At 40.2% G+C, this 13,466-nt stretch overlaps 1 protein-coding gene across 2 annotated transcripts in view; it reads left to right on the top strand.

Annotated features, from left to right (window-relative positions):
* Positions 1–1,205: 1,205 nt before the first annotated feature.
* The window catches only part of ALG8 (ALG8, alpha-1,3-glucosyltransferase), a 32,491-nt gene continuing 20,230 nt past the window's right edge, over positions 1,206–13,466 (top strand). The window contains exons 1-2 of one of the 2 annotated variants that reach the window (XM_008566045.1): positions 1,206–1,358; positions 9,751–9,829. In XM_008566045.1, the coding sequence (XP_008564267.1) occupies positions 1,264–1,358; positions 9,751–9,829 (174 nt within the window). In that variant the 5' untranslated portion in view covers positions 1,206–1,263. The remainder of the gene's footprint in view (positions 1,359–9,750; positions 9,830–13,466) is intronic. The other variant, XM_008566052.1, reaches the window with a different exon arrangement.

Raw genomic sequence — 13,466 nt, 5'->3', positions numbered from 1 at the left:
CTCCTCTCAGAGCCTCCAGAAGGAACCAACCCTACTTTAGCCCAGTGAGATTGATTTTAGACTTCTCCTTTACAGAACTGTAAGAGAATAAATTTGTGTTGTTTCAATCTACAAGTTTGTGGTAATTTGTTACAACAGCAATAGGAAACTAATGGAAGGTGCCTTTAAAACATCTAAGAGATGCCAGCTAGGCAGTTAGAGGTGAAAGCAAAGGGCTGGGACTGAGTATAAATTTGTGCATCATACTCACGTGGGTGACAGAGTATAAGCTTATATTAGGGGAGTGACACTGCCATCTACTTGCTCTACATCTTTCAGCGAAATATTTTACTTCTCTGACACATCGAGCATTTATTCTGTTCTGCCATCATATCAAGAAATTTACATGCCTTCTCATTTAAACTTCACAACCAATTTATGAAGCAGAAATCATTTTTATCTCCTATTTACAAAAAAAGGAAACAGGTTTAGAGAGTTTAAATCTTGGATTTGTCCAAGATCACACAGTACAATGTGGAGTCAAGACTAGTTCCATTGCATGTGTCTCAGCCCTTGTGCTCAGGTACCAACAGCACTGACACGACCTAGAATTTTGTTAGGGCTACTGAATCAGAATCTGAATTTTAACAAGATCCTTAGGTTATTTGTTCATTAAGTGTGAGAAGCACTACAAACTAGCCTGCCTCCAGGATGGGTTCCACTCAGGCAACTGCAGTGCCAAGAACCTACCTCAGAGTTCCAGAAACACCGAATGTTTTTCACTTCTGTATCTTTGCTCATGCCATTTTCCACCTGGCTCTAATACTCCAGTTCAGGCGTCCAGGTTGGGCGCCCCTGCAGTACTCAAGTGCTTTTCTGTGCTGTAACTCTCGGGTAACAATTCTGAGTCTCCTCCACTAGTACGGGAACGCCTCTACGGTAAGAAAGTTTTTTCTCACCTAGGTATCCCCAACGCCAGGCAAAATCAAGACTCAGAGCAGAAGACCAGCCATTATTTGAATGGAAGTATGAACTAGCATATAAAACTCAAATCTGTAGCCGCAAAGGCCTGCGCAGGCGCAGTGGAGCACTCTCAGGCCGGAGAGTCGGGAGTGATGAAAGGGCGGTGGGCGGGAAGTTTAAATGCCTGAGCCCGGTCCTCCGGCTGGCTGAGCGGCTGGGCGCATGCGCGCGGCTCGCGGGCCGCACCTCAGAGGGCCTTCCCCGCATGCGCGGGAGCCTGGATTTGGCTCAACTTGGCCGGATGCGGGCGGTGCTGCGGCAATGGCGGCGCTCGGAGGTGCAACGGGTGGTGGAAATTGGTTTTCGGCTTTGGCGCTCGGGGTGACTCTCCTCAAATGCCTTCTCATCCCCACCTAGTAAGGGACCCGCATCGCCAGGGTCTGGGCGGGGGAGCCCCGCGGTTGGGCAGGGCGGGAGACAAGTGTGGATATCCCCGGGTATGAGGAGGAAAGGGAACTTTAGGTCGTGTGGTCACCACCTCGCTCTTGCTGAGATTCCCACTCTGCCGATTGTTAACTTAACCTGTGAAATAGAACATAGCACTGGCCAGCCGGGTTCAGGCCTGGCACTGTCTGACTTGGGACAAGTCACTAACGTTTCGGAGCCTCAGGCTCCTCATCCTTGATATGCAGATTAAGAACACTCACCTCTACCGTTCATTTCAGCAATATTATCAGCGCCGATAGCACTAGGCACTGTTTTAAATCCTGAAGATGGAGTGGTGAGCAAGACATTTCCTGTCCTTGCTCTTAATAGAGTTGGTGGGGGCAGATACACAAACAGTGAAGTTTCGGATTGTGATATCTATAAGGGAAATAGAGTGTGTCAGGGCTTTACTTCCCTTTTAGGAGGTGATGTTTGAGTTAAAATCCAAAGGATGAAAGAGACTAAGCAATGTGGAAAGCAATTCATGCATAGGGAAGAGTAAGTGCAAAGGCCCTGTGGTAGGAAAGAACTCAGAGCATTCTAGGAACAAAGAGTAGCCATTGTGGCTGAAGAGCAGTAAGGCAGGAGAAGAATGGCACAGGATGAGGTAGGCAGGGGCCAGATCACACAGGGTTATGAAGGCCGTAGTTAGACTGCTGTGTGAAAAATGGATGCAGGGCCAAGACTGAAAGTATGAGAAGCAGGAAGCAACCACCAAGTGGTGGTCTGTGTACGATGTGTATTCAATATTAATATTAGCTTCTGCCTTCCCTTCATCCTGCCTCTTTTCTCTTTCCCCTCATACCTTTTCTCCCTTTCCTCCAGATTCCTTCACTTCCTAGTTTAGGGTTTGTATCCTTTTGATGATCTCTTGTTTGGCATGGGACAGCTCTATGTATAGAATGTACATCCATATTGATGTGTATATGTAACTATATAAACAATGAAATGTATACGTAGGTTCAGCAAAATGACTTACAGGGACTTGGGAAAAGAAGGGGTTGGTCACTTGAACTTTCTGCATAACTGAAAGCAAATAAGGAACATCTTTCCATTTTAAAAACAAATTAGAAAAACCTTCCTAAAATGTAGGAAATTCCTCACATCAGAATGAAAGGGATTTTTTTTTTTTAACTGTAGGTCTGTGCATATAAAGTCTATTTCTTGCTTTAGTTACTTCAGCCTAGAAATGTATCCTTGGGTTTGTTATTTTCAATACTGCTCTTAGTCCAGGATTAAGAAGGTATATAGTTGTAGTTAATGCTCTGCTTCTCAAACTGGGAACTCCTGGGATGTGAGAGGGAAGCTACAGGATAAAACCAAATGTATTCAACGAAATGTTTACTAACTGCTTTATTATGTACCAGGTACTGTGGCCAGGCATTAGAGGGGAGGACAAAATGGACATGACCCGTAACCCTATGAAGAGTGTAGTTTAGGATGGATAACAGTTCCAGAAACAAATCAATGTAAATATGTAATTACATAACTACAATCTGTGTAAAGTGTTATGAAGGAAAATAATAGAGTCCTATAAGGGGACTAACAAGAAGGATTTACTTTAGTTTGGGTATCAGGAATGTCTCTGAGGAGCGGACGTATACTTGGAGGCCTAAAGTACGAGAGAGAGAGAGAGAGAGAGAGAGAGGGGGCCATGTACAAAGAATGTGGTGTGTGTATAGAACATATCTGAAAGAGAGTACTGTATGAACAAAGGCCCCATGGTGAGGAAAACTTGGCATATTTAGGTAATTAGAATAAGGCTAGCATAGCTGGAATGTAATAAGCAACAGGGAGGGTAGCATGCAGGATGAAATTGGAAAGATAGGCTGGGTCCAAATCATATAGGAGCTTATACAGCTAGTATGAAAAGTTTGGATTTTATTCTAAGTTCAGTGGAAAGTGTTTGCATTTATAAAGTATTTCTTTGGCTGATATATAACTGATTGGAGTAGGCAGAAGTAGAATTAGGAAGGCTATTTAGGGGCATGTTGAAAAAATCCAGGTGAGAGACAGTGGTGACTTGGACATTGAAGATAGAAATAGACAAATTGAAAATTTATTTTGGAGAAAGAGATCACGAGACTATCTTGAGGTCAGGAAGGATTCCTAGAGAAAATGACAGCTAACCTGGAGGCATTTGGTGGTTTAAGAGCCACAGCTATGGAGTCAGATTGTCTAGGTTGGAATCTGGCTCTGCCACTCAACTGGCTGCATGACTTAGGGCAAGCTACTTAACTTCTCTAAGCCTCACCTCCCCCATCTGTAAAATGGTAAAAGTTACAGTACCTACCCTATAGGGATAGGGAGTGTTCCAGGCAGAGGGAAAAGGTGAATGGGCAAGATCAAACAAAGATCTTATGAGCTATGTTAAGTAATTTAGACTTTATCCTGAGGGTAGAGGCCAATTGAAAGGGAAATGTGAGATGGCATTTGTGATTTGGGTGCGATGTGATGGAGGGATTAAAGAAGGGCCAGAGTGAATATGGGAAGTTCAGTTAGGAAACTATCATAGGACAAGTAAGAGATGATGGTAGTTTTTTAAATATAATTTTTTTTAATTGAATCAGAATTGATTATACATATTTTTGGGATTCAATATTGACATATGTTGATCAAATCAATATATATTGTTGCATACATATATATATATTCTTGCATATATATTGTTACAAATCGTTCTTATTCTTTATGCCCCTTGTCCAATCTCTCCCCAACCCCTTCTCTCTTCCTGCTCCCACCTCTGATAACCCTAGATTTCTTCTCTCCTTCTAAAAGAGTAATGGTTACTGCTCACTGGCTGAGCGAGGGGCGGGCGCAACACCGAGGGTTGCAATCCCGTTGCCGGTCCCGGTCCGGTATGGGCGCGACACTGAGGGTTGCGATCCGTTGCCGGACACGAAAAAAGACAAAAAAATAAATAAATAAATAAAAAATAAAAGAGTAATGGTTACTCTGTTGATTTCTTGCTTAGATGATCTGTCCCATGCTGAGAGGTGTGATCAGGTCCCCCAATATTATCATAGAACAGATGCTTCTTCTGTCTCTCTGGAATGGGCTTTGTGGAGAGAGACATCCTCTTCTTTTCTTTGGTCTCTGCCGGTGACTCTCCTTGTGTCAATGCACTCCAAAAGCTGGTGGACCATCTGCATGGTGGTTCTGATGTCTAGCCACTTTCGTGGCAGCTGTGGTTACTGTGTTAGCTGTGGTGGGCCACCCACATGGAGGTGATGTTTTTGGCATGCTCCTTGGCACTGGTGGTGTGCCTGGTTGTTGGGGGGTCTGGTTCCCAGCCCGATGCCCTGGGTCTCCTGGTGGGCCCAAGGTGCTGGTGGTATGCCTGGGCTGGAGCTAATTTTTTGTCCTTTGCTTACTTCTAAAATGGGGGAACTTCCTGTGGGGACCAGTCCTTGAGCTCCGTGGTTGAGCTGAATTGATGCTTTGCTGCTGATTCCCTAGGGAAGGTTTTTTGTGCAGCTCAGGGTTTAATAGTTGACCTTATAGGTACTTCTGGCTCTCCAGGGACCTGGTGCACCTGGGTTGTATAGAAACTCTGATCTGGGCCTGAATATTTTCATCAAACTGCACCCCATGCAATTCTATATTCCTGCCCAGTCTCCTCTGAGTGTTCGTGCACTGATTGGGGGGCAGATCGGCTGTCCTTGCTGTGTCCCAGTGTTCTCCCAGTGGGCCCTTCTCCCCTACCGTGGATGCTCTAAACACTTCCTATGGGACAGGCCCTGCGCTGGTCCCTTGCGATGACTCACTGGCCTCTGATTGGCTCCTTTTTTCAGTTGTTCTGGCTCCTCACTCCTGTGTGGGTCCTTGGGAACCCTATTAGTGGTCTTGCTGTCCTGGGGACCACCAAGGCCCTCTTCTCCCCTGCTGCCTTCAAGCAACTCCATCCAAAGGGCACAGCTGCGGCTTCTGCCGGCTCCTGCTCCGCGTGCTCAACAGCTCCAGCTTTAAAACAGCTGCGGCCCGAAACTCTCCGAGCAGTTTTTTCTTTCTCTTATCATGGTTTCTCCCACCTTCATGAACTCTGTAGGTCTCTCCTCCTCTTCCTCTGAGCTCTAGTGGCCCCAGCTTGGCTGTTGTTACATTTTTATAGTTGTAAATTGGTTGATTTGTGCGAGAGAGTGACGTTAGGGACTGTCTATTCTGCCATCTTGACGGGAACTCTAAATGTATTTTTTTAGAAAAGAAAATAGTTGCTTACCATTTGCATTATGTATCTATTCTTAGTTTTGCATTTTTTTCAAATGCCATTTCCAGAAGTTAAAATTACTTTTACTCTTCTTATTCAATAATTAGGAAAAAAAACTGCTGATACTGCAAGACCAAAATCCCCTCCCTCTTGCTTTGGTTTAGATTTTTCTAAATGTCATTATAGATTATAAATTATTTTTCTAAATGTCATTATGTGTAACACCTCATTTGTGTGTCAGCATTGAAAAAGGAAGTATTCTATAGGGAATACCACAGGTAAGAGATTTTAATCATTTTATTAAATATCTTTAAAATTTTTTTATTGTAAACTTCCCTGCTTTAAACTGTAGACTGAATGAAATTAAGCCTTCTCTTGGAGTGTCATGGCAATAATTATAAATCAACAGTCTTTTCTGCATACGTCTTTACACCTACTACCTTCTAGTCATAGTGAAGTATAAGAGTGCCTATGGGGTCTTGTACTGTCATTCATATGTTCATTTAACCCATCCACTGACATGTTCATTTATTCATTTGTCCATCCATTAATTCAGCAAACAGTTCTTGAGTACCTGCCATGTTTCAGGCACTATAGTAGACACAGAACACCAAAGTGAGGTACATAGTCTTTCTCTCATATTGCTCACAGTCCAAACGGGAAACCAATGAGGCTTCTGGTTACAAAAGATAAACTCTTCTCAAGAGTTCACTAAAATGGTGTTAAAGAATATAAATTAGGTATAAACCTAATAAAAGATATCAGTGTATGAGAGTTCAACAAGGTCTTTGAAAACAGGTGGAGGAATGGTAACTGCTTTAGCAAGGCAAAGGAACCTTTATCTCAGCATGCTCGTAGAGGAGGATAAACAAGAAAAGACTTTATATGCCTTGCAGAAGCCTAAAGGGGTTCAAGACTTCAATACATGGGACTCAAAACTGGGAAATTGATTGACAATCAATATACATTTTAAAAAAAAAGATCTGCTGTCCCATAATGCTAGCAACTGGCATCTATTCCCCTTAAAGGTGAGGTTTCCTCTCTGAGAAAATTAAGTAGGAGTATCTCTAGACTCAGAGGTACCAGGTTCTGTGGAAGGCAGAAGTAAGGCAAAGGGCAGAAAATTCAGATTAGTGGGAAATCTACACAGAGCGGTTAATCACCCTTCTCACCCCATGTTCTACCTCATCCCTCTACCCTCAGGTCAAGAGTGCAAGCAGCAAATCAGGTTTATTCTCTGGAGGAACTGAAACACTCCCCAGAGAAAAGACCTTTACCATCTTTTGGGGTCTCCTAATGAAACTCTCCGCTCTATATCTGGTCAGCACAAAGTGAAGTCTCCAACAGTTTCTAACAGGAAAGAACTAAATAACAAGAACAGCCAAAAAAAAAAAACTAAAGGAAATTAATATAGTGCAACTAATAAAAGAAAATGTCTTCTAACTCCCTGAAATCTTCTGAATGCTATCTTCAGAGAGCCAAAAGATATATCTTAAAAATAGAACAGATGCTATTTTTAATAGAACAGAAACAGGAATAATCAGAGAAGAGTACTTACAAATAGAAAACATAATTGTCAAAATTAAAATAAAAAGGATAAATTGGGCTGACTGGTTAGCTCAGTTAGAGTGTTGTGTTGTTAAACCAAGGTCAAGGGTTTGGATCCCTGTACCTGCCAGCTGCTCCCTCTCCCCGAAAATTGTATAAAAAGGATAAATTGAGTAAATCTTCCAAAAATGTGAGAGAAAAGATAAGAATTTGAAGTTCAATCTAGGATATCTAGCATCCTACTAATAAAAGTTGCAGAAAAAGAAAACAGAGGGGAGGAGATTAACAAATAAATAATAAAATTTTCCAGAGCTGAAAGACACTTGAGTGCCCAGCAGAATGAATGAAAAAAAAAAAAAAAAATCCCCACCCAAGACATAAATCACTAGACATTTCAGACTGCTAGGGATAGAAAGAAGAAACTTCCAGAGATGAGGGTAAAATCATAAAGGAATGAGCCTTCTCAACGTCAACATTTTATACTAAAAACCAATGGAGCAAGCTTTCAAAATTCCAAGAAAAATAATTTTCAACCTAGAATTCTATACCCAGTCAAGTATAATATATTCAAAGCACAAATCATAAATGTAGAGCTCACTAAATTTTTGCAGAGTGGATGTATCTGTAAATAGCATCTAGATCAAGTAGAAAACTATTAGAAGCTCCTCATGACTCCAGTGAATCCCTTCCCCACCCTACCAACAGTATTGACATTCTGACTTTTAACTCCATAGGTTAAATTTTGCCTATTTTGAGTTTTATGCAAGTGGTATCATACAACATATTCCCTTGGGCATGGCTTCTTTCACTCAACATTGTTTGTATGTTGTTGCATGTAATTATAGTTTGTTCATTCTTGTCACAGTACAGCAGAAGATCTCAAACTTTTTGGTCAGGATCCCTTTAGCTCTTAAAAGTCATTGAGGACCCTGTGGGCTGTATAGTAGGTATTTATCATTTTAGAAATTAAAACTGAGAAGTCGTTAAAGCACAATAATATACAAGCACAAATTCCATTAGCCGTCAGAGTGACAACATCACATTATGTAGCCTCTGGAATATCACTGTATACTCATGAGAGAATGATAATGAAAAAAGGGCAAATTACATCTGAGTATTATTATGAAAATAGTTTTGTCCTCCCTCCAAGGGTCTCCCTGGGAGTCCCTGGATCACACTTTGAGAACTGCTGTCCTATAGTAGTCCATGAGTATACCATAATTTATTTAGCTGTTCTACTGTTCATGGACATTTGGATTATCTCTACTGTTTGCCTGTTGCAAATAGTGCTGCTTTAGACACTCTTATATAGTACATATCTTTGGTGAACATATGTATTCATTTCTGTTGGATATATACCTAGAATTGGAATTGCTGGGCCATTATTTCAGTTTTGAGTAGTTATTTTGAGGAATCTGTAGGATATTCAGGTGAGACTGTCAGCAGGAAGTTGGAGATGTCAGTCTCTAGAACTTGGGAAAGAGACCAAGCTTGCATATTGCAATTTGGGAGTCATCATTATATGTTTGATAGTGGAAGCAAAAGGGATGAATAAGATTGTCCAGAGCACAGTAAGTTGCATAAAATGAGGACCAAAAATTGAACCTAGGGGAACATCAGCATTTACCGGATGAATATAGGAAGGAAAAGCTGTGATTGAAACTGAGAAGGGGTTGGCTAGGAGTCTTAGGAGAAAGTTTTCACCATGGAAATGTCATGTAAAACATCGCAAATTGTCAGCTGGACTTTCCTGTGAGACTCGTTGTTGAGTTGGGCGAGTGGTTATCCATCAAGAATGTGTTGAGCCCATTCATGTGTCAGGTACAGCAGAAGACAAAAAATTTCTACTAAAGTTGAGAGATACTTGGATATATTTACATATAGTGACAGGGAGAATTTGGAGACATGGGAAAGGCATGGCAAGGGCCTTTTTTCATCTTCTCTGTCTGGTGAACTCCAACTCACCCTTGAAGATCCAGCTTGTATGTGAAGCGTTTTCCAGATAATGAATTTTGTTGGAATTGTTTGTGAGCAAGAGTAGGTCACTTCTGGGCTGGCCAGTTACAGTGGCTGTTTAGAGTACGTTGTAACAGCAATGTCAAGGGTTTGGTTCCCCATACTGGCCAGCCACCAAAAAAAAAGGAGGTCACTTCTGGGGCCTGGGGTCCTCCCTTAAGAAAATGTATGGGGATTAGTTCAGTTGGTTAGAGCACAGCCTTGTAATGACAATGTCATGGATTCGGCTCCCAAACCAGCCAGCCACCAAAAAAAAAAAAAAAAAAAAAAAAAAAAAAAAGAAAGAAAGAAAAAGTATGGAATTTTTGTCAGCTTTTTAGATAGCTAAGACCCTTTGCAGTGACTTCTAGATCCCCTAACAACTTTCCAGAAGGAAGTCTGACCTCCACGTAAGTGAGGTATTTCAGAATTATGTAATGCCTATTTGTGTCCTTAGGATAGTGAGCTGTGACTGTGTAGGGGGTTCTGTCCATTTAACAACATAATTATGGAAATTAGAAATTGATAAATGTTGCATAATCTCATATTATTGATCTAATTGCTTCGAGTAGCCATTCCACAGATTTTGAAGTACACCGAAACTGGCTTGCTATCACTCACAGTTTGCCAATATCACAGTGGTATTATGAGGTAAGTTGTATTTTGACCTTTTTGGTTATTGGGTTTTTTTTTTAAGATGGTGTGTGAAACTATGTAAACATTATTGATATTAAAACAGTTTTCCATGCAATCATGGGTCTAATTAATCTTTATAAAAATTGTGTTCTTTCCCCAATTCTGCCCTCTGACACAGTGAGAGGGCAGAATCGGGGAAAGAACACAATTTTGAAGTAAGGGGACTCTGACACTGTTCCCTAATAGTGTCAGAATCTCCTTACTTCAAAATGAGTTTCCCAGTCTATAAATTGGGAATTATAATATCTGACATACTCTTTTTGAAAGAACATTGGATTGGAAAAGAGAAAAAATTGGATTCTAGGCCTGGCTTTGTCACTAACTAGTTAGCTAGTCAGAGAAAAGATACTTCATTTCTCTGTGCCTTAGTTTTTCATCTGGCACATGGGTATTTAGAATGAGTCCTTCCTAAGATCTTGTCTATCCCTAATATTTTGTGTTCTTATGAGCAAAGAAATGAACAAATATGATGTGTAGGCATCGGGTAGTGTATAAATCATTCTCACCAATTATTATTTATAAAAACCATGTCCGTATTTTCATTTCCAGTATGAATTACTAAATTGTATGTTACACTTCATGAAAAATAGACTTTACCTCAGAAATGTCTTGATCAAAATCAGCACTCTGCGGTCAGGGAGATATTTTTTAAGACAAGTTTTCTGTGAATTTGTTGTTGCTTTTTGTTTTTTTGGCTGAGTCAGAATAGTCCTTTGTACTGAGAAAGCTTAAGAACAATTGTCCCCTTCAGTGACTAAGTTCATTCTCACATATAACATTATAAATATTTCATAGGAATGCTAAGGAACTTTAAGTAATTAATGTGAAATATTTCAATTTGCATGTATGTGTACCAACTAGAAGACTAATATGTGGTCTAGTGGTCAAGAGTTGGGGCTATGGTTACAGACTATCTGGATTTGACTTTCAACTTTGCCACTTACTGGCCATGCTGGGTGACCATGGGCAATCTGCTTGACCTCTCATAGACTCAATATCCCCAATTATGAAATGATAATAAATAATTATTAAGATGAAATGGACATAATGTACATGAAGCACTTAGCACTGTGCTTGGAACAAAAGTGCTCAGTAGACATTATTAAGAGTTATTAATAATTAGCATTATTAATATAATATATTGATATTTAATGTAATCAGCCTATAAATGAAAAGGCAGTCTCCTGTCTTGCCATTTATCCCTTTCTCTCTGACTGTTCCTTTGTCTCCTTTGCTAACTCTTCTTCATCTACACACCCCTTAAAAAGCTGGTACTCTCTGGGATTCTATTTGTGTCCTTTTCTCTTTTAATTCTGTGATACTTTTTGTGTATTTTCTCATTACTCCTATAACTTTGACTACTACCTGTTATCTTAGGACTCCTAAAACTATTTAAGCCAGAGGTGTCTCCGATGTCTGTTTTAGTTTATTTTTTATTTTTGGCAGCTGGCTCTGTTTTCGATAGAAGAGGTTTATATAAAAGAGATTCGGAGGTATACTTACCTTGTTCTTCCTGCCCTCCTCAACTATAACAACAGCAACAAAACCAACAAGGAGCAAAACCACATGGTTGGCGAGGAGGTTCATAGTAGGAGATGAGGCTGAAGAGGTGTATCCAATCAGATCAAGTAGGGTTTTTATGCCATATTTGGAGAGTGGACATGAGGAGATGGGATTGCTTTGTGGAGCCTACCTTATCTGTGATTTTATCTTTTTCCTCTGGCCTCAAATTGGATTGGTCGACTGGTTGAGAAAGACACCAAAAAAAGTCCCTTAATAAATATTTGTTGGATGAATACATTTGTTTTGAATCTTCTTATGTGCAGGTTGGATGTTTCAATATTTGAAAAAATAGTTCTATTGTAGTAGCTTCCTGAGCTAATGGATTTGGAGTCAGGAGACCCAGATTTGAGTCCCAACTTTACCTCCTCCTAGTTAAGTGACTGAACTGTTCACTTGGGAGGAAATATTAGCTAAAAGTTTCCCTGGCTTCCCAAAATCTGTTTAGGTAAAAAAGTGGCCCCAGATGGAAATCCTTGAGGTCAAGAGGGCCTTCTAGGGCTAGTTTGCAAGGTCTTCGTGGAGGGGGGGGGGTACACAGAGACCCTCTGAGAAGTGTAGGATGATTGGGAATAGCAGAGGAAGAACAAGGACACTTTATTTTAGAAAAACGGCCTTATCTCAGGCAGCACCCCAATTCTTTTAATGCTTCCTGTTCCCCATTTTTAAAATATATAAATAAACCAGTAAAATAAAGTAGGAAAAATTTTTAGGCTTCAATAAAATAATGGCTCTTTAAGGGTAGAATGAACTCTAGCTTTTAAAGTTGAAGTTGGGGGCTGGCCGGTTAGCTCAGTTGGTTAGAGCACAGCTTTATAACCTCAAGGTCACAGGTTTGGATCCCCATACTGGCAAGCCACCAAAAAATAAATTAAATTTTAATTTTAAAAAATAAATAAAATTGAAGCTGGAAAGTACAGATGTTAGTGAAGTATAAATTCATGTTGAATTTCTTAGAATTACATGAACAATAATTTAAAAACTGTCTTTTGACTGTCCATATTTTAGCAAAGAATTATCTTTGAGCATTTTCTACCCAATATATCTTTATTTATAGATTATAAAGTCACTGCTCTATTAATATCCTATTAAACATGGAAATTTAAAAGTAGAGTTTCTAATTTTTCTTTCCACAGTTCAGTGGCTTGTCATGTTTACACCTCATATTAGAGACTTGAGATTAGAGAGGAAATTTTTCATTAAGTAAGATTTAATGGGTGGTTTCACAGCTTGAGTGCCCTAGACAGAGAGCTCCTGGGTTTGCCTTAGGTCATGTAAGCTTCTGCATTTTATACATTTGGGGGAGTAAGCAGGCTACTTCTTCTTAGGACCTACAGTTGTCATTCATCCTCTTCAGAAACAAGAGAGCTAACAAGTAGTTTGTCTGAGTCTCTCTCACCTCATTTTATATCACAGAAAGACCCTAAACAGTAGTATCTGCGGGCCTACTTAGTACCCAGTGAACCCATAGTGCACTTCCAGAGAGAGAGGAGTTTTCCATGGAAAAGAGCAACAAATACAGTGTAGGGAGTTTATGACTACTGTTTCAGCTCTTTCAGGTGCAAGGCCTAGGTTTAATTTTAGGGACATCCTACAATAATAGTAATAATTTTTTAAATGATAATAAAAACAGTATTTATTGATAGTTTGTATCCAGTTCAATACTATATATATAGTATTTTACACATATGTATAAAATGAAATACAATGACCCATGAGTATTATAACCATACTTGTTGTATAGATAAGAAAACCAAGGGCCGGCCTGGTGGCGCACTCGGTAGAGTGTGGCGTCGCTCCCGCCGAGGGTTCGGATCCCATATAGAGACCGGTCCGCTCACTGGTTGAGCGCGGTGCGGGCGTGACACTGAGGGTTGCGATCCCGTTACGGGTCACGAAAAAAGACAAAAAGGAAAAAAAAAAAAAAAGAAAGAAAGAAAACCAAGACTTAGGAGAAATCTAACAAAGTATAATATTCTATGATAACAGCCAGCTGCAAAAAAAAAAAAAAAAAAAAGTGCGTGTGTATACA

This window comes from Galeopterus variegatus, unplaced genomic scaffold, assembly GCF_000696425.1.
Source record: "Galeopterus variegatus unplaced genomic scaffold, G_variegatus-3.0.2 Scaffold15, whole genome shotgun sequence".
NCBI lineage: Eukaryota > Metazoa > Chordata > Mammalia > Dermoptera > Cynocephalidae > Galeopterus > Galeopterus variegatus.
This window is presented reverse-complemented; position numbering and strand designations above follow the sequence as displayed.